Source organism: Mesocricetus auratus, unplaced genomic scaffold (genome assembly GCF_017639785.1).
Source record: "Mesocricetus auratus isolate SY011 unplaced genomic scaffold, BCM_Maur_2.0 Super-Scaffold_100026, whole genome shotgun sequence".
Lineage (NCBI taxonomy): Eukaryota > Metazoa > Chordata > Mammalia > Rodentia > Cricetidae > Mesocricetus > Mesocricetus auratus.
In genome coordinates this window covers 24,222,910-24,241,540 of record NW_024429207.1, presented here as the reverse complement: position 1 = coordinate 24,241,540, position 18,631 = coordinate 24,222,910, and the positions used below count along the sequence as shown (strand labels likewise).

At 48.0% G+C, this 18,631-nt stretch overlaps 1 protein-coding gene across 3 annotated transcripts in view; it reads right to left on the bottom strand.

The window, feature by feature from the left end:
• Rab11fip1 (RAB11 family interacting protein 1) overlaps positions 1 to 10,411 on the bottom strand; it is a 38,560-nt gene extending 28,149 nt beyond the window's left edge. Inside the window, exon 1 of one of the 3 annotated variants that reach the window (XM_040731758.1) lies at positions 9,961 to 10,411. In XM_040731758.1, coding sequence (XP_040587692.1) covers positions 9,961 to 10,334 — 374 coding nt within the window. In that variant the 5' untranslated portion in view covers positions 10,335 to 10,411. Of the gene's footprint in view, positions 1 to 9,718; positions 9,872 to 9,960 lie in introns of those variants that run through there. The other 2 variants (XM_040731760.1, XM_040731759.1) reach the window with 2 other exon arrangements.
• Positions 10,412 to 18,631: the final 8,220 nt, after the last annotated feature.

The window sequence follows — 18,631 nt, the reverse complement described above, 5'->3', positions numbered from 1 at the left end:
TCCTCACTGTGAAGCATGCAAAAATATTCCACATAAAAAGACTCTCCTACTAAAGTTCAAACTCATCTCAAACAAGCATCTGTCCTGGAAAACTAATAGATGCAGCATCTACTTTTTACCCTAGAAGGGTCCAGTGGAGGGAAACACCAGCAGCTCTACCACTCTAGACGTCAGAGTTCATTTCAAGGTCTCTGGGTCTAGGTTAGACTTCAGGGTCAGCAGAACTACACACTCCCCTTTCCAGGCTAAATCTCAGTTACGGGCTGTAGCACACAAACCATCACCATCCCCATGGAAACCCAGCATCGGGGAGGAGGGAGGACCAGAAGAGCATCCTAAGAGTATCTGGAAACAGGACAGTCTTTTCCCAGATGGAGAGTGCTTATGAAGCAACTCAAGAATTGTCTTCCCTGGGCACTGGGAATAGGGCAGAATGCCACACAGTGGGCTGCTGAGGTTCAAAGCACTGCTGCCCTGGAGAACATGGTATCAGTGCGGAGCAGCAGGGACAGAGATGATCTGTATCACATCATGCTGTCGGTGTGCACTCTACAGCAGCTATGCAGTTCAGCAAGTTTTGCTGTGGAATGAGGTGGGTAGGTGACAACAGGGCCTAACTCTGATTGCAGAAGTAGCCATTGGCTAACCTTCCACTCCCAAACCCTTCCTTCTGCCCACTGGCAGTCGCTGGCAGAACCAGTGCATCCTGAGAGAGGAGGACGGTTCCTGCTATTGCTCTAACTCCCACCTCTTTATTCGGAGCCACGAAAACAGACCTAAGAGCTGGTAAGAGACACATGAAGAAAAAACACATGGGCGGCAGGTGAAGAACTATCTGGATGGAGATGGCTTAGCAGATAAGAGACTCTGGCTGGCCCTGACGACCAGAGTTAGGTCCCTGGGACTCACGTGATAGAAGGAGAGAAGCAAAATGACTCACGTTGTCTTCTGAACTTCATATATGCACTGGCACATACACACACACACACACACACACACACACACACACACACACACACACACACACACAGGGGAAGGGTGGAAAAATGCTTTCGGTACTTAGTTATATTGTCTGGTCTTTAGAAATTCTTTAAGAAAGTCATCAAGACAACAGGGCATGGTGGAGTTCACTTGGAATCCAGCACTTAGGCTTGAGGCAGGAGGATTTGAGTTTTAGGTCAGCCTGAGCTACAAAGCAAAATCCTGTCTCAAACAAACAAACAAACAAACAGAAACAAAATCAAAAGTCACTCCCATACAGAAGTAAGACATGTTACAAGAAAAAGAAAAAGCAAGTATGTTTTTAAAGGTGCACCCAATCCCATGCTGACCCAACGACCACCATATCATACACCCCCTTTATGTTTTTTTCCTGTCCAGGTAACAGCTCCAAACAGAGATCTGGGGCAACCTGCCTAAGCCTTCTCTGACTCCAGCTCCCCCTCTGAGACAAGGTTGAGGGTACCTGTCTCAGAAGGATGTCATAAACTTTAGAGGACTTAATACATGTTAAGTCTCTAGAACAAGGCCTGCTGTAAGTTGTAGCTATAATTACTACTTAGCCGGAATCAGAACACACAGGCCATTTGTAGCACATGGCACACGCCTTATAATCATCATACCACCAATTCTGATGGCTACATGACATCCCACCACCTGAGTACCCTACAGTTGACCGAGTCACAAGGTTCCCGACATGGAAATGGAGGACAAACCGTTCTAACTATGTTAGCAAATACTCAAACACGCCCACCTAACGTTACTAAGTATCAATGAATTTGCATTTTAAGATGTAGGAAAACATTCGCCTACACAATTGATATTATATAATTTCCAAGAGCTGTTCTTTTAATGGATGACTTTTAAAATGTCATGATCAAAGTAAATGTTCTGGAACTTGTTGGGGAAATGTAAAAATCATCATGGAGGGCTTTATGGCTTTTACACCAGCGGGTGTATGGGAAGCAGACAGAGGCTCCTGAGGTAAGTTAGCAATGCCACTGGGCACCCTTATCTAAGTACCCTTATGAAAATATTTTCTAAGGATTACAAAATTTAACTCAGTCAGGTAGTGGTGGCACACACCTTTAATCCCAGCACTAGGGAGGCAGAGGCAGGCGGACCTCCTAGTTTGAGGCCAGCCTGGTCTACAGAGCCAGTTCAAGGACAGCCAGGGGACACAGAGAGACCCCGTCTTGGAAAAAAAAAAAACCTCATTTTTCAACACATAAGCCTAAGTGATCTACTTATAAAGTTGATCCTACCTAAGAATGCCACAAACGGTACTACTGTGTGATGGGACCTAGAACCTCAGCTCTTGCCTAGACTACATAACCGTGACCAATGAATGAATCACCCGTGGCCTGCCAAAGGAATTTATCACGACAGTGAGTGATATCCCTCCCCAAAAAGAGAGCTTAAGGATGGGAAAAGAAAGTGCATAGCCTGATGCTCCCCCCCATGCCTTGGCCAAGACAAAAGAAAACAAACTTCAGTGACTAACATCAAAGAACATTCCGTCCACTGCCCCCGCCCCGTACACAGATGAATGTACACCCCTCTATGAGCTCCTGGCAAGGGAGCAGAGAACCTGTGATTTATCTTGTAATCACCGTCGGTTCAAAGCAGGAAGAAAACATACCCAAAGCATTTTATTCTAAAACCGCATCTTAATAACAAATGATTAGTAAAAGTGGAAAGCTCCGTGCTGGTGAAGGGCACAGGTCACACTCACTGACCACGAGAGACCCGTGCTCTGAGCAGTCACAGCCGTGAACAAACACCCCAGGACTCAGTCTGCTGCGGCTGCCCTTCACCTCAAGCGTTCTCGGTCATAACACCAGGACGTTTTACACCAGGCTTTCTGGAAGCTCTGAGTCTTCTGGAGGTTAGCTATGTCCTTGATCACATATGAAAAAAAAATGAGTGTGTAGTAGCCGCTCCAGCAATACTTCTGTGGTGTCACTTGTAAATGCCTTTCCTTCGGGTAGCTCAAAGGCCAGCATTCGGGGAAGACCATTACAGCTGCCTTTCTTCTTCCCAGGGCGCATTCCTCAGGTCCCCCAGGGATACACTGGACACTCAGACCCTGGGTTTTTCTTTACCTCATCATCAACATATCCCTTCAGGAAAGGAGGCTCCCTGGGCCCGGTGTGAAAGTGCACTCCGGTAATTCTAGTGCTTAGGAGGCAGAGGCTGGAGGCTGGAGGCTGGAGGCTGGAGGCCAGACTGGACTGCGTGGTTCAAACAAGCCAACCAACTAGCCAAACAAATCAAAACCTTGAATGCCAACTACCATTACCATGCAGGAATCTCAGCTATTCACTCAGAGAGCCACTCACTGACTCTCAACAATGACCAAGTCCCTGATCACACAATAAACATGACAGGAGCGGTCAGGTGAAAGCAGGCACCTCAGGCATGGTTTCCTATGCCCCTCCCTACCCCGTCTGACTCAGGGCACCTTGTGAGGACAAAGACCCAGTTGCCAGTACAAGGCTTGGGTATTGGTTTTGCTGAAGTTCAAAGGTCCTGGTGTTTAGAGGCCTGCACTAGACCCAGAACCAAAGGTCTGGCTGGGAATTGCTCTGAGACGTAAAGATCAAATGACTCCTCAGTCCTGAGCACCCTAATCCCCATGGAGCAAACCCAGAGCTAGCTGTCCCTCCTAGAAGAGGAGAAAGGGAGATGCAGCATTTCCCAGGACAGAGTGTTTTAATGGATAGCTCAGCAGCTACATGTTGGAGTCGATAGCATTTTAACGAGTACACGTACTGCTTATAATGTAATTATTACATTTCAAAGTTAATAGCTGCAATTCAAATGACCTATCAAATACTACCTATAAAACCCTTCCTCGGATGGTAGCTACAGAGACACCGTAAAGGTCTTTGAATAGAATGGAATTTAGCAAAATGGAAAGACCCAAGGCTTTTCAACACTCGCCGTCTCGGATGTGAAGTAGATGATTGGCTTACTCGAGTCTTAGGTTTTGGTACCAGGCTGCTCTCTCTCTGTTGTCATGTTACATTAGGCTTTCCTTGAAACTGTGACATCATCAACTGCACAGAGCACACCAATGAGGTTACACCATCCACAATTACCAGCCGAGTACTCGGTCTGCACTGAAACAGTCGGCATTTGTACACACACATCCACACCCTGCTTTCAGTGGCATGCCCGAGTCATTCGTTTCAACAGAAGACTCAACTCACAAGGGGCACTGCCCAAAGTTGTCTTTGTCATGGTGACCTCACCCTGGTCTCGGGGTGATTGCTGGGGTAAGAAAGCAGAACTATTTCCTGGTTCACTTTCAACACGTAGCTCCCTTTATTTTACTGCTTGTTCAATCTTATCACTTCCTCCCCCACAGCCCCTACCAGGAGGCAGAGCAATTAAACCTATAAAATATTTCTCAAAGGACCCACTACTTCCTGTCTCCATAACGATCACCATCACACCGCTTTAATTACTGCAAAGGCCTCCCATTTCATCTGTGGGATTCCAGACTAGGCCATGTTCAAATTGGATCACACCATCCTGCTTTGAACACTTGGTGGCTTCCTGCTCAAATTAAGCTATTCCTTTCTCTTTCGGTCTTACCCTACAAAACCAATCCTCCAGCTTCCTGGGTGCTCCTGCCTCAGGGCCTTTGCACAGGCCCCTGGAATCTCTCTTTATTCTTCAGATGCCTGTCTCAGAGGCCAGCTGACTCATTGACATGCATAGTTAGGGATATAGTTAAGTAGTGCAGCACATGCCCAGCACCATATGCATAAAACAAAAGCTTACTTATTATGAGATAGGCTCTTGCCATACAGCCCAGGCTATCCTTGAGTTCTCACTATTATTATTTTATGAGATACGCTCTTGCCATACAGCCTTGAGTTCTCGGGCTCAGGCAATATTCCTGGCTCTCCCTCCCTGGTAACTGAGATGACAGGTGCCATCACGTCCTGCTTCCCAGTCTCCTTTATAGCATCCTCTTATCGATCTTTTTTTTAAAAGATAATTTCCTCAGCCTGGCGTTGGTGGCGCACGCCTTTAATCCCAGCACTCGGGAGGCAGAGGCAGGCGAATCTCTGTAAGTTCGAGACCAGCCTGGACTACCAAGCGAGTTCCAGGACAGCCTCCAAAGCCACAGAGAAACCCTGTCTCGAAAAACCAAAAAAAAAAAAAGATAATTTCCTCTTATTTATTTTATGTGTATGGGTGTTTTGCCTGTGTGCATGTCCATGCGCTATGTCCATGCAGTGTCCTTGGAGGGGAAGACAGAGGGCATCAGATCCCTTCTGTAACTCGAGTTACAGAAGTTGTGAGCTGCCACGTGGGTGCTGGGAATGGAACTCAGGTCCTGCTGAACCATCTCTCGAGCACTGGTCATTTTTTAATACATATTTTTTCTAAGACATATTTTTTATTTTGATTTTATGTGTGCGGGGTTTTTTGTTTTGTTTTTTGCTTGCACAAACACCTGCTCATCATCTGCAGGCAGGGTCCCTAGAGGCTGGAAGAGGGTGTCAGAAACCCTGGAACTGGAGTTACTGGCAGTTGTGAGCCACCATATGCGTGCAGGGAATCAAACCCAAGTTCTCTGAAAGAGCAGCCAATGCTCTCAACCTCCAGGCATCTCTCCAGAACCAATCTTTTTTTTTTTTTTTCTGATAGCTTGTTCTTCTCCACAACTGAGCACAATATGTTATTTCTTTCTTGTGTTCCTGTTTACGATCTACTTCCCAACAAGGCTCCGAACTTCCAGAAAGCAAGCACCATCCTCTCTAGCACTTTAAACCCAACATCCGGCATACAGCAGTCCTAAAAAGTGCTTATGGCTCAGTTGGTAAAGGGCCTTCAGGCAAGCATAAGGGCCCAAGTTTGGATACCCACACGACGTAAAAGCCAGGCACAGCAGCTAGCGTCTACAACCCCAGCATTGGGCCAACTACAGAGAGGTAGAACCTTGCTGCTTATTGGCTAGCCAGTTCAGGCAAATCAATGAGATCCAGAAACCTCGCCTCAAATACTAAGGTGGAGGGGGATGGGGATTTGACTTAACAGGTAAAAACACTTGCCTCACAACCCTGAGGATCCAAGTAAACATCCACATTAATGTCAGGTAGGTGTGGTGGCCCACAATCTGAGACAGGCACAGGTGATCCCCAGAGCAAGTTGGCTAGCTAGACACTGTGTTCAAGTGGGAGAGCCTGCCTTATACATGAGGTAGAGGGCAATGCTGAGGAGATCACCTGATGTCAGCCTCTGGCCTCTACATGGACCCTTACGCACACACATGCACACTCACATACATGTGCTGTGCACACAAGCACAACACACACAAAGTACTTTGGAGGGTTGGGAATAGAGTTCAGTGGCTCAGAGCGCCTGCTCGGCATACATCAGGCCCTGGGTTCAATTCCTAGTGCCAGGGGGGAAAAGGCATCTATTAAAAGAACAGATATACTTTAGAGATGAGAAGCGGCGGGGAACAGGTAGAGCCTCCTCTATTCTTACTGAACGTCTGACAAGTGAAATCATAAGTAATGCCATCATCACCTAGTGACACCTTTGATATACTCCTCTCCTGTGGTCATCTCATCCCAAAGCCAAGAAGAGGGAGGGGTGCTTATCCCAAGATGTTCAGAGAGCCAGGAGCTCTGGTTTCTACACTGGAGAGGGAGGGGCCCCACACTGCCTGAGAGATGCCAGGAAGGCCCTACGTTATCTGTAAGGGAAATTACAAGAAAGAAGGGGGGGGGGCGTGTAACCAGTAACAATATTGCTTAAATTTTCCACCCTGCTATAAAACAATTTAAACGTGCATAAGAAGCCTAAAGCACACCACCAACTGCTTACTTGTGAGTTCAAGACCCCGATGGTCAGCTAAGCCATTTCTCTACATGTAAGTCTCTCAGAAAAACAACTCCTCAACTCTCATTTTTAATAGTCCAAAACTTTCCATGGGTAACTTATTTTACCATCCTCCTATCTTTTAGAACTTTTCAAACCATCTAACCTCTACAAAGCTATCCAAATGCTTTCATAGGCAGCCATTGGAGTCTCAACTGATACAGGAAGCGGAGTCTCCACCATTCCTTCCCTGGCTTTTAACACCTTGAAGATTACTGCAATACTAAATTTTATGGTGTTTACTCGCATAATGGCCCCCCTACTTGCCTACCCAGCTCCCAGGTGGAATAAATCTACTCTAAGAGATTATTTCCCAAATTTTATGGTGTTTACTTGCATAATGGCCCTCCTACTTGCCTATCCAGCTCCCAGGTGGAATAAATCTACTCTAAGAGACTATTTCCCAAATTTTGTTGCTTGTAGCGCCTCAGGAAGGTTTGTTTGTCTGTTTTTGTTTTAAACCAATCAACCACAGGAGACTAGAAGCTGGGAGGAGGGTCCTGTATGCTGTTTGCCTGATGTTCTTCTGACTGGGGTCTGCTATTGTCACAACACTTATCTGGCTCCTATTTAACCAACACCCACTGAAGCCTCAGGTCCTTAACAGATGCAAGAGTAAAATCAATTCCTTTCTGCTTTTCCCAACTGAAGGCCATACATTCCTTGCTACTAAAATGCATCCTGCCTGCATATTAGGCTGCCCTATATAGTAGACTACTTGGTACTTTAAAGGTGTGTGTTATCGCCGGGCGTTGGTGGCACACGCCTTTAATCCCAGCACTTGGGAGGCAGAGGCAGGCGGATCTCTGTGAGTTCGAGGCCAGCCTGGTCTACAAGAGCTAGTTCCAGGACAGACTCCAAAGCTACAGAGAAACCCTGTTTTGGGGGAAAAAGAGCATATTCTCTTGACTCCAAAATTGCTATAAAGGGGTCTATCAAGAGAGCAATTAGTAAGTTGGCTCTTAACATAATGGACCTCAAATCTCAGTGTCTGAAACCAAACAAAGAAACCACCTTCTATTCAATAACTGTTTTGCCACACACACACACACACACACACACACACACCAGAGATCGAGCAGACCAAGATTTTAGTTGTTGGTTTTATTTCTGATTTTTAACATATAAGGTATAATCAAACCATTAATAACTAGTTCAAATAGATTTTCTAGCCAAACCTCTTTCTTTCTGTTAAAACTGACAACTCTCAGGCTAAATCTTAATCTTCAATTCTCTGCTACCTGGGGCACCTTGGAGTTACATCAGGGCATCAGACAGGCTTATGTTAACGGGGTTCCCCCAGAAGCTAGGAAAGTCCCAGAAAGAGGTAGATGGAAACTTTGCAATATCACCTAATTGAAGAGTCAAAGACAGTCTATGGCAGTTATAAAAACCCACTAAGTAAGCACAATTTCCCTGATAGTCAATATTGTGACTAAGTGGTAACCCGCTCATGTGACAGAAACAGGAACAGCCTTTAAGTTTAGGATTACCTTCAAGAAAATGAGGAAAAATGATAGAGACAATGAAAGGGAGCTCAAGGAGGTTGTCATCTCTCACACTGCAGTGCAGGACCTTTTGAACCTCTCACTGGCTGCCCTCAAGCAGGAAGCAGAACCCTTTGCAAACATCAATTAAGGGCAGCAGCAAGCTGCTTTTGTAAATAGTTGAAACTGAGCTACAGCAACCCACCTGGGAGTCAGGATCGAGTAGACATCAGACCCAGGACTCTGGCAGGGGATACACTCTATCTTGCAAGGATATGAAATAGTCACTTAAGAAACAGATACTGAACAGAGACGTGAACATTCATCTTGGAATGGGACAATATGAAGAAGACCCGAGAGCCAACAACCCAAGCCCCTCAAGTGCCATTTATTTAATCAAGATGGAAAAAAGGAGGGCTTTGGTTTCTGCTACGTAGGTATGGCTTGGCTGGTAAGTGGCTGTTTCAGGCTACCCCATCCAACCTCACATCAAGGGCCTCCTTTTTTATTTGAGTTCAGAAACGCCTATTCACCTGTGGCCACAAAAGCGAATCAGGTGTCTCACTCAATTGCACACGTGCAGGCTGAAACTGAACCACCCTAGCCTGGGAACTACAGTTGTTCTGGCTCCTCCTGCCCCACCCCAGGGAAAAGTTAAAACACTCTGTATATCTAAAGTACAGGGACCGAACCGGCATGTTTCATAAACTGGGGTTTACATGGTAGCATGACTGGCATCTCTAAGGTCAAGCAAAGTAACCAGCTAAGCAAGTCTAAGCTTTCTTTGAGATGAACACAATCAAATGTGTTCTATTGGTTAAGCGGCCCTTTCCAGAACCGGTGAACAAGAACAAAGGAATCTGTTATGACTTTAAGGTGAACTGGCGTTTGCACAGCTTTCCCTGCAGAATTGGGGTGCCCTGTCAGAACTTTCGACTGAGGAGCAACAGGTGGGCTAGTGAGTAGCCACCACCAGGAATTAGGACCAGAGAGAATTTACCAAACTCCAAAGAGTCACAATGCTCACTTCTACTGATCTTGGAACCATCGCCTGACATTAATTCGGGGCAAAACACCAAACTTCTGAGGGGGCGTCTTCAGGTGGGAATTTGAATCAGCAATCACCAGGTTGGAGTCTTTTTCCGCCCAGCAATCCTCCAGTTCTGGGGTGTTGGGGCTTTCACTCCAATTAGTTTTCTCTGCTCCCTGCCCCAAGGGTTCTCAGCTCAAAGCGTCAAGCTTAACAAAATACCCAGAGGGCCCTTCCACCCAAGTTAAAGCGCACATCAAGCACACAGTACCCAACCTAATAGGAATTCTCTTACCCGCATATTGTTTCCATTCATCAAATATTCATCTAGTGCTGTGTGTGCCGTGCGTTCCGAGGCGCCCCGAGGATTCAAAACCTCTCCCGCCTCCCAAAAGCCCCTACACCGAGCTGGGACGTGACAGCCGGACGAGACGCTGGGTTAGAACGAAGCCATCGCGCGGTGACTGTTACGCTCGCACCCCAGGAGCAGCGCTGCCCGAGAGCCCTTCCTCCCCTAGACGCCCCGCGCCCACTCACTGCTTCTTCCTGCGGTTCTGGTCCCGGTGCAGCTCCCGCAGGTCCACCTCGGCGCGGCCCAGGAACTTATCGAGACCGAGCAGAGCGCGGTGCAGGACGGTGAGCTGCAGGGTGGCGGCGGCGGGCGAGGCCCCCGAGGACAGCAGTGGCGGCAGCTCGAAGGTGGCCTCCTCGCGCCACACGGGCGCGCCCAGACTGCGCTCGGACACCGACGTGGCGTACTTCTCCTTGCCCACCTGGATCACCGCGTACGCGTCGCTCGTGCCCCCGGGACCCTTGGCCCGCAGGCCCCGCGCCTGTAGCACCGTCACCTGGACATGTGTGGGGGACCACATGGTCCCCAGGCCCCGGCCCGCTGAGGCCGCCAGGGACATGGTGGCCGACGCCGTACCCGGCTGGCTGGGGATTCAGAAGGTAGCCGCTGCCCTCGATCTGGACCGCCCACCCGGCTCCCGGGCCGCTTTAAGGCTTCCGGCCACGCCCCCGCCACGCCCCCGAGTCCGCGCGCCACCTGCCTGTGGGGCGGGCCTTTCGGAGACAGAGACCCGGGAGGGGCCAGGAGAAGGCGGGGACCTAAAGGTCACGTGGACTCGCGCTTACTGAAGCTTTTGGATCAGAGACTTAACGATGCAACAAGAGGTCCTCAGCTACCTGAGTCCCTAGGAGGCGACAGGAGCTAGACAGAAGCCCTGGCTTGGAAATCATGCGTAATTTCTAAACCTGCACCGGCAAACCACAGCTGTGTGACCTTGTGTAGATTACTTAAAACTTTGCCTCAGTTTCCTCCTGTGTGAAACAAGGCAACAGTCATCCCTTGAACTGCTGTAAAGAAAGTGATACATTGAAGTTTTCAGCACAGTTGCGTCCACGGGGCGGGGGGGGGGGGGAGTTCCGAAATTGGTAACTGCTCAGGATAAGTAAGACGACCAAGACCAACCACAAGCACTGCTCCTCTTGCTCTGGTCCCCTGGGTACTGCTCTAAGGGAAGGCAGACACCAGGGACAGTGTAAGGATGTTATTTGGGCCTGCAAAAGGGAACAGAGAACGGGAGGGTAAGTGATGAGCCGGCCGGTGGTACCTGCCCTCACCAAATAAGGTGAGGTTGGGTTAGGAAGAGCAAGAAGGGGAACTGGAAATGGGATTGCCAAACTAATCCCTTCGGTTCCCCATTTCTTCCCACTGATCCTCTTGCGATGCCACTGGGCTCCATCTCTGACCTCCCACCCATCTACTGTCTTGTTCCCAGTGTCTAGTAGATTGGTGACTTCCCTGTGTAATTCAGGACATCATCCTTCAAAGGCAGGGGCCTCCTGTGGCAAGTCTTCAAACTGGAAGGCTTTTAGGTTTTAGCGATTAAGGAAAGGTTCAGGAAAAAGATGCGGCACATCCGAGGTCCTGCATTAAAGCTGGGAACTGAACTCTGGTGTCTTGGTTTCCATGCTACAATTTACTGCACCTCCCTCCGTCCTACCACATTCTCAGGACACCAGGTCGACCAAGGTCTCCAGGTTTCCCTCCCCTCCACTGGATTCCGTCGCGTGACCCTTCAATTGCTCCCCTTACGTCGGGAAGCCCTGCGGTGCTGCATTGCTCTCTCACTTAGAGACTTGAAGTCATGCCTCCTTGGGTCCCACCCCTATGCTTTCCTTGACTTCCGGATAAACGAACCTGCAGCCCAGACAGTTTCTCTCCCTCCAGGCAAGGGCTGCTTCCACAGTCTTTTATCTGCCCTTGCTGCCCCTCCCCCCCCATCTATCTAAATACTACCCACTGCTTCACAAAGATTTCTCCAAAGTTTGACTTGATGCAAGTGGATTATTCAGCTGCCCTGTTTCTCAGTCTTTAGGCGTGGCGGGGGCGGGGGGGGGGGAGTGATGGTGGTGGTGTCTTAGAAAATAAGATGGCCAAACTGGGCGTTGGTGGCGCACGCCTTTAATCCCAGCACTCCGAAGGCAGAGGCAGGCGGATCTCTGTGAGTTCGAGGCCAGCCTGGTCTACAGAGTGAGTTCCAGGACAGCCTCCAAAGTTACAGAGAAACCCTGTCTCGAAAAACCAAAAAAAAAAAAAAAAAAAAAGAAAGAAAAAGAAAAAGAAAAGAAGATGGCCAAGGTGGCCAGGACATGCGGATTATCAACAACCACTGTAAGACCCGGGGAGCCAGCCTGGGGAGGGCTGTGAGCCGTGGCAGCATCCTTAAACCATGCCCAGTTGCCAGACAGCTGTGACGGAGAACATGCAGGCGACAGCTATTTTCCGGCATCCGTGTCCCCCTGGAGACCCTCTTTGCCCTGTGCCGTCTGCTGGCATCTTGCCCATCCTTGCTGTCTCCACTCAGTCGGCTCTCCTGCTTCTTCAGCGTCCTCCAGCTGGACAAAGTCTAGATCTGCCATCCAAAACTGGCTCTGGGAGGAAGTTTTCAGCTCTGATATCCTCCAGAATTACTGGGGCTAGAGAGATAGCTTAACAGTCGGGAGTACTTCTTTTTTTTTTTTTTTTTTTTTTTTGGCTTTACAAGACAGGGTTTCTCTGTATTGTTTGGAGGCTGTCGGTCCAGCCTGGCCTCGAACTCACAGAGATCCGCCTGCCTCTGCCTTCGGAGTGCTGGGATTAAAGGGGTGCGCCACCACCGCCCGGCCAGGAGCATTTCTTGCTTCTTCCAGATGACCCAGGTTTGAGTCCCAGCACCTACACGGCGACTCAAAACTATCTCTAGTTCAAGAGGATCTGATAGGCTCTTCTGGCCTCTACAGGGACCAGGCATGTATGCGGTACACAGACATACATGCAAGCAAAACACCCACACACATAAAATAAAAATAATTTTAAATATTTATTTTTACTATATTATTTACTTTTTTTTATTAAGAAAAACAGGGTATCTGCACATACAGCAGGCTGACCTCAAACTTCTCTTTGTCCTGAGGGCTGAGATTACAGACGTGTGTGTGTGTGTGTGTGTGTGTGTGTGTGTGTGTGTGTGTGTGTGTGTGTGCTGCTTCCACAAGGAACAGAGCAAGGATTAAGCCAGAGCTGGGCAGTCTCTCGGCGTGAGCAGGGGACAGCATCTCTTCCCTCATGGAAGGGGTAAAGAGAGGGCGGTGGAGTGGGAAAGTTGACAACATGAGCTTTTGTGACCTTGTGTGTCTGGGTTTCTGTCCCACAGAGACTGACTAAGCAGGGATGGCAGGTTGGGGGAGGGCGGTGGCACTTCACCGCCAGCACCCAGTAAGTAAGGCCCATTTTCTCTGACAGTGGACTCCCAGAGCCGGCATCAATGGAATTGCCTGGGACTAGGCTTAGTCAGGGAGGGAATCTGACATTTGTCAATAAAGAGGGGATAGGGCGTTTCTTAGCCAGTTGTGGACCTACGAGGTGGTTGTTTTCTTCTCATTCTTGGGGTCTCAGCACACTGTCCCCAAGACTCAGTGACTGAGTGAGACTATGTCTGCTCCCATTTTGACAGCACTGTAACCTGACTAGGGATACCCAGGTGCTGTGACAAGGGCTATGACAAACAAGGCTGACAGACGAGGGGGCTCTGGATGCCCATCAAGTACACTACCACTCCTGGGCAGCTGGCTATCCTAAAGGCAGGCCAGCAACCTTACGGGGCCACTGGGAATGTTTGTAAATACCTGCCGCGGCTGGGGTGGAGACAGAGAGAACTGTTCTTCCTCCCACTCTGCCCCGAAAGAGGAAGAGCACTTCAGTCAGCCCTGAGCACACAGACAAGGTGCCTGGCAGGTTAGACTGGACAGGCAGGGCAGCAGCTGCCCTCCTGCAGTAAATAGCAGTGATGCACAGCCAGCAGGAGGAAGGCTCCTGGGCTGCTCCACAGGCAGTGACCAGGATGGGCAGGTAGTTCTGATCAGGAATGTAGATTTGCAGTGTTTGTAGTGGCCAGCTGCAGCTTCCTCATCCGTGTTGGGGGAGGAGAGGAGAGCTATTCAAGCAAAGGGACACTGTCACGGCCCTCCCAATTGCCAGTCGCTACCTCAAGAAGGTTTAACAAAAACAAACAAACAAACAAAAAAAGATCCTTGGGAAGTTTAGGTGGCTGGCGTGGCAGTCCAGAGGAGGGGCCGGGAGAGTCTGGTAATAATGGCTGCCTGTTCTCATTCTTTGCCGAAGATTCCAGGGCGTGGTGGTGACAAACGTCCACACACAGTGATTCATTCACCCAGCTCTTGGTAAATAGCTGTCTGGCCTCTTGTGTCCACCTGCCATGGCACCTGCCCCCTAGGTTGGCTGTGACTGCCTGCCTTCTGTTGTGAAGGTTTGGGGAGTGTGCTGGTTGGTTTTTTTTATTTTGGTTTTGGAGACAGGGTTTCACTGTGTAGCCCTGACTGCCTGGCTGTCCTGGATCTCTCTCTTTAGACCAGGCTAGCCTCAAACTCACAGAGATCTGCCTGCCTGTGCCTCCTGAGTTCTGGGATTGAAGCCGGTTTGTTTTTTGTCAAGTTGACAAAAACCTAGATATATCTGGGAAGAGGGACTCTCAGTTGAGAAACCGCCTCCATGGGACTGGTCTATGGGCACGTCTGTAAAGAATTTTCTTGATTAATGATTGATGTAAGAGGCCCAGCCCGCTGTGGATGGTGCCACCCCTGGGCAGGCAGGCCTGGGTTGTATAAGGCCTTGGTGATTGTCTATAAGCTGTAAAATGGAAATCAACCCTCCAGCCCCCCAGTGGCTTTTAGGCATGGTGTTTATCACAGCAATTGAAAGCAAACTACCACAAGGAAGGAACAACAGTCTCTGGCTGACTCATTGAGGGATGAGGAAGTATAAGTCTCCAACATCAGGGTCTTTTTCCATTGCCCTGAGTGGCTTAGTGGTAGAGCCCTTGTGTGATATTCATGAAGTATTGCACAGTACTGCCAAGAAGAAACAAACGCCTGAAAAAATTGAAGTTAAAAAAAAAAAACTGGCAAGACAGAGATAGTGCCCATAGGTCTTTTTTTTTTTCTCCAAACTTGATGCTGTTGCCTTTGTTTAACAAGGCTATGGCACAGATAACATGAAGGTTGCTGTCAAGACCTTTCAGAGAAAGTTCTGGATCCCTCTACAACTCCAAGACCATAGGACAAATGTGCCCCCACTTCTACCCATTATGGCAAAGACGTCCCTGCATCTCCTGTCTCCTAGTCTCTCTTGGCACTTTGATTGAATACCGTTTTATTCTTTCCACAGAAAGTAGGAATCTCCCTCTGCATCACCATTTCTAGCTAGCTAGGCCTTCCAATTTCTTGTGAGTTGAAGACAGCTAAGTAGAAAAGATATAAATGCCCAGCTACGTCACTTCCTGTCTGCCTGTCTGTACAGACCTCCAGACCTCTATGGTTAGCTAGTAGCAAGCTCCTTTCTCTGACCCCCAGACAGGCTTTATTTGTGCAAGAAAGATATCAGCACGCTCGAATGCTTCCAAAGTCAGCCATTGTATCTCAGCAACCACCACAGCATTGCCCTGTACACTTTTTTTTATTCAATCTTTAGTTTTTTGTTCTTGTTATAAAATTAAAGTGGTGTATATATCAGAAATAAAGCATTGGGTTGCAGATGAGAAAGTATTCTGTATTTCTGGCTGCAAGCCCCACTTGACTTTTCTAGGGCCATTTATGACATACAGGGAAGGCAGAAGTTTTTCAGATAACTTTGAATTGTCCCATTAAAAGCCATCTTTCAGGTGCTCACTCCCTTTCCAGCCTTTCAACATCAGCCACTAGCATTTATTATTCCAACTGCTGGAACCCCTGGGCATAGTCCTTTACAAGCAGAACCCCTGGGCATAGTCCTCTGCAAGGCAGAACCCCTAGGCACAGTCCTCTGCAAGGCAGAACTCCTGGGCATAGTCCTCTACAAGGCAGAACTGGCCAAGGGTCAGGTGTGGATTGTCTTATCTCCTGTTGACTCTGCTTCCATTTTGATTCCACTATACATGGTACAAGTATGTTAACTTTTTTTTTTCTCGAGACAGGGTTTCTCTGTGTAGCCTTGGCTGTTCTAGAACTCACTCTGTAGACTAGGCTGACCTGGAACTCACAGAGATCCACTTGCCTCTGCCTGGACAAGTATGGTAACTTTTAACCTGAGGATTACACTCAGCCTAATAGTCCTTTATATGAGTCCACTTTGGGGCAATCCTACCCTCTTAACCATGCTAGGATGTATGTGCATTATTCCTGGAATGACATTCTTTCAAATACCTCCAACTTCAAGTGGCAGCAAGCCCTTATCAGTTAAAGTCTTCTAGAACAATCAAGATCTCTGGAGAAGAATTTCTCTTTACACTGGGGAGAAGGGTGTAGGTCAGGGGCTGTAATGCAATAGTAGAGGCTTGCCTAGCATGTGTAGAATCTTCCTTCTCCAACATGAAGGGTGGAGGGTGGAGCACAGGAGTGAAGAGGAGGGAGACTGCACAGACAGAAAGGAGAGGCCAGGAGAAAGAGGCCGAGATGCCAGCAATCGACTGCTGAGGTTTGGATCTGGAAGGTCTCCTGTTGTGTATTTTATTTCCTCCCAACTGAAGCACTCTCTCCTGGAAGGAGGCTTATGAGAGTCAGCAAGGCTTGTGAGGCTCAAGAAGCTCCAAGATCCACAAGGCCGGTTGCCAAGGTTATTAAAGCAGTAACTAGGTGCTGGGGGAGAGGAGAGGGTCCTGTGGAGCTCCTGGGATGCAGCTGTCCTGAGCAGAGTGGATTTTTGTGAGCCGGTTGCCTTTGAGTCATTCTTACTCCTCTAAGTGACCCCTGGCCATGCTCCCATAGTGAAACACCAATCAGCTCATTTATTACTTCACCAAAGTTAGGTTTGGCAGAGTCCTTTCTTTGGTGCTCTGTCTCGGGCTTATCCTCATAACATCCCCCCAAAGCTTATGTGCTAACATCTTAGTCCCCAGCGCAGTAGCTAGTGGGAGGTTGTGTTACCTCTAAGAGGTAAGGTTTAATGGGACATTGTAGGAGGGCAGACCCTGGAGGGACCACCAGGGTCCCACCCTCCTCTGCTTTCTCTCTCTCTCTCTCTCTCTTTTTTTTTTTTTTTTTTTGGTTTTTCGAGACAGGGTTTCTCTGTGGCTTTGGAGGCTGTCCTGGAACTCGCTTGGTAGTCCAGGCTGGTCTCGAACTCACAGAGATCCGCCTGCCTCTGCCTCCCGAGTGCTGGGATTAAAGGCATGCGCCACCAACGCCCGGCCTGCTTTCTCTCTTTTGCATCTCATTTTGAGATGAGGATTTCCTTTGCCTCACATTCCCACCATACTGAGCTACTTTACTATTGGTCCCAAAGCAATGGACTAACCAATTAAGAAACATCTAAAACTATGAGCCAAAATAAGCCAGCCTGTCCTCCATTTAAGTTAATAGTCTCAGGTCTTTTGTTACAGTAACAGAAAACTGGCATATGTATCTACAAACTGGAAACTGAAAGAGACAAGGAATGAAACCTTGTCCGGAGTCCCTAGAGTGAGCTCAGCACTACTGATACCCTGCCTGACTTTAGAGTGCTAACCCCCAGAAGACCAGGGAGAGAATACATTTCTTCGTTTTTAAGTTCCTGAGCTTACAGTATATTTTTGTAGCAGCCAAAGGAAACTAATACAGGATTTTTTTAGAAATAAAACTGCTGTACATCCTCCTATGACTAGGTGCATATATATAGGTAAATACTCACACCCAAAATTGGAATTGCTAGGTCATGGGCTAAATATATGTTTGTCACTAAGAGCTATTACCAAACAGTTTCCCAAAGAGGCTATACCAATTCATACTCCTACGGTTTGAAAGAGCTTTCCCGCAACCGTGTCCACCCTTACTATTGATCTATTTTAAAGAAGTATTTCCCTTCTGTGGGCTAAGAGTTGGTTTAAATGTATAGTTCACTAATATCTAATTATCTTTTTTTTTCTCTCTTTCTCTTTCTGCCACATGGGCAAGGTCTTTGTGATATGCTTGTGCATATATTTAAGTATACCTTTTCTTTTCCTGTCTTCTTACTGACATTTTTTCCATCTCTAGGGACAGGAGACTGAGGCAGGGGAATCATGAATTTGAGGCAACCTATACTACATATTAATTCAAGGCCAACATGGGCAGTGGAAGGAGATCCTACTTAGAAGAAAAGCAAGGCCAGGTAATATAATGCGTGTATCTTGTCAGACTCTGAAGAGCGCCTTTACCCTCGGTGGCATTGCTTGCAGAGAAGCTCCTGAGTGTAACTAAATGCAACTGGAGTTATCAATCTCTTCTTTCATAATTAGCGCTTTGTGCCATGTCTAAAAACTTCTTTGTAATCTCAATATCATGGTTTTTCGAGACAGGGTTTCTCTGTGGCTTTGGAGGCTGTCCTGGAACTCGCTTGGTAGTCCAGGCCGGTCTCGAATTTACAGAGATCCGCCTGCCTCTGCCTCCAGAGTGCTGGGATTAAAGGCGTGCGCCACCAACGCCCGGCTGACTACATGTCTTTTACAATGAAGTATGCATAGCTTTCCTTTTCCCATTTAGATTAGCAAGTCACCTGGAGGTTTTTTTTTTTTCCTGAAACTCTCTTCTTTTTTCTTCAATTGTAAAACTACATTTATTTATATGCGTGCATGTGTTAGCATGTGTGTGCAGAGACGTACAAGAGTAGGTCAGGGGAGAAGAGCCGTGCGCAGCGGCGTGTGAGGGGCCGTGT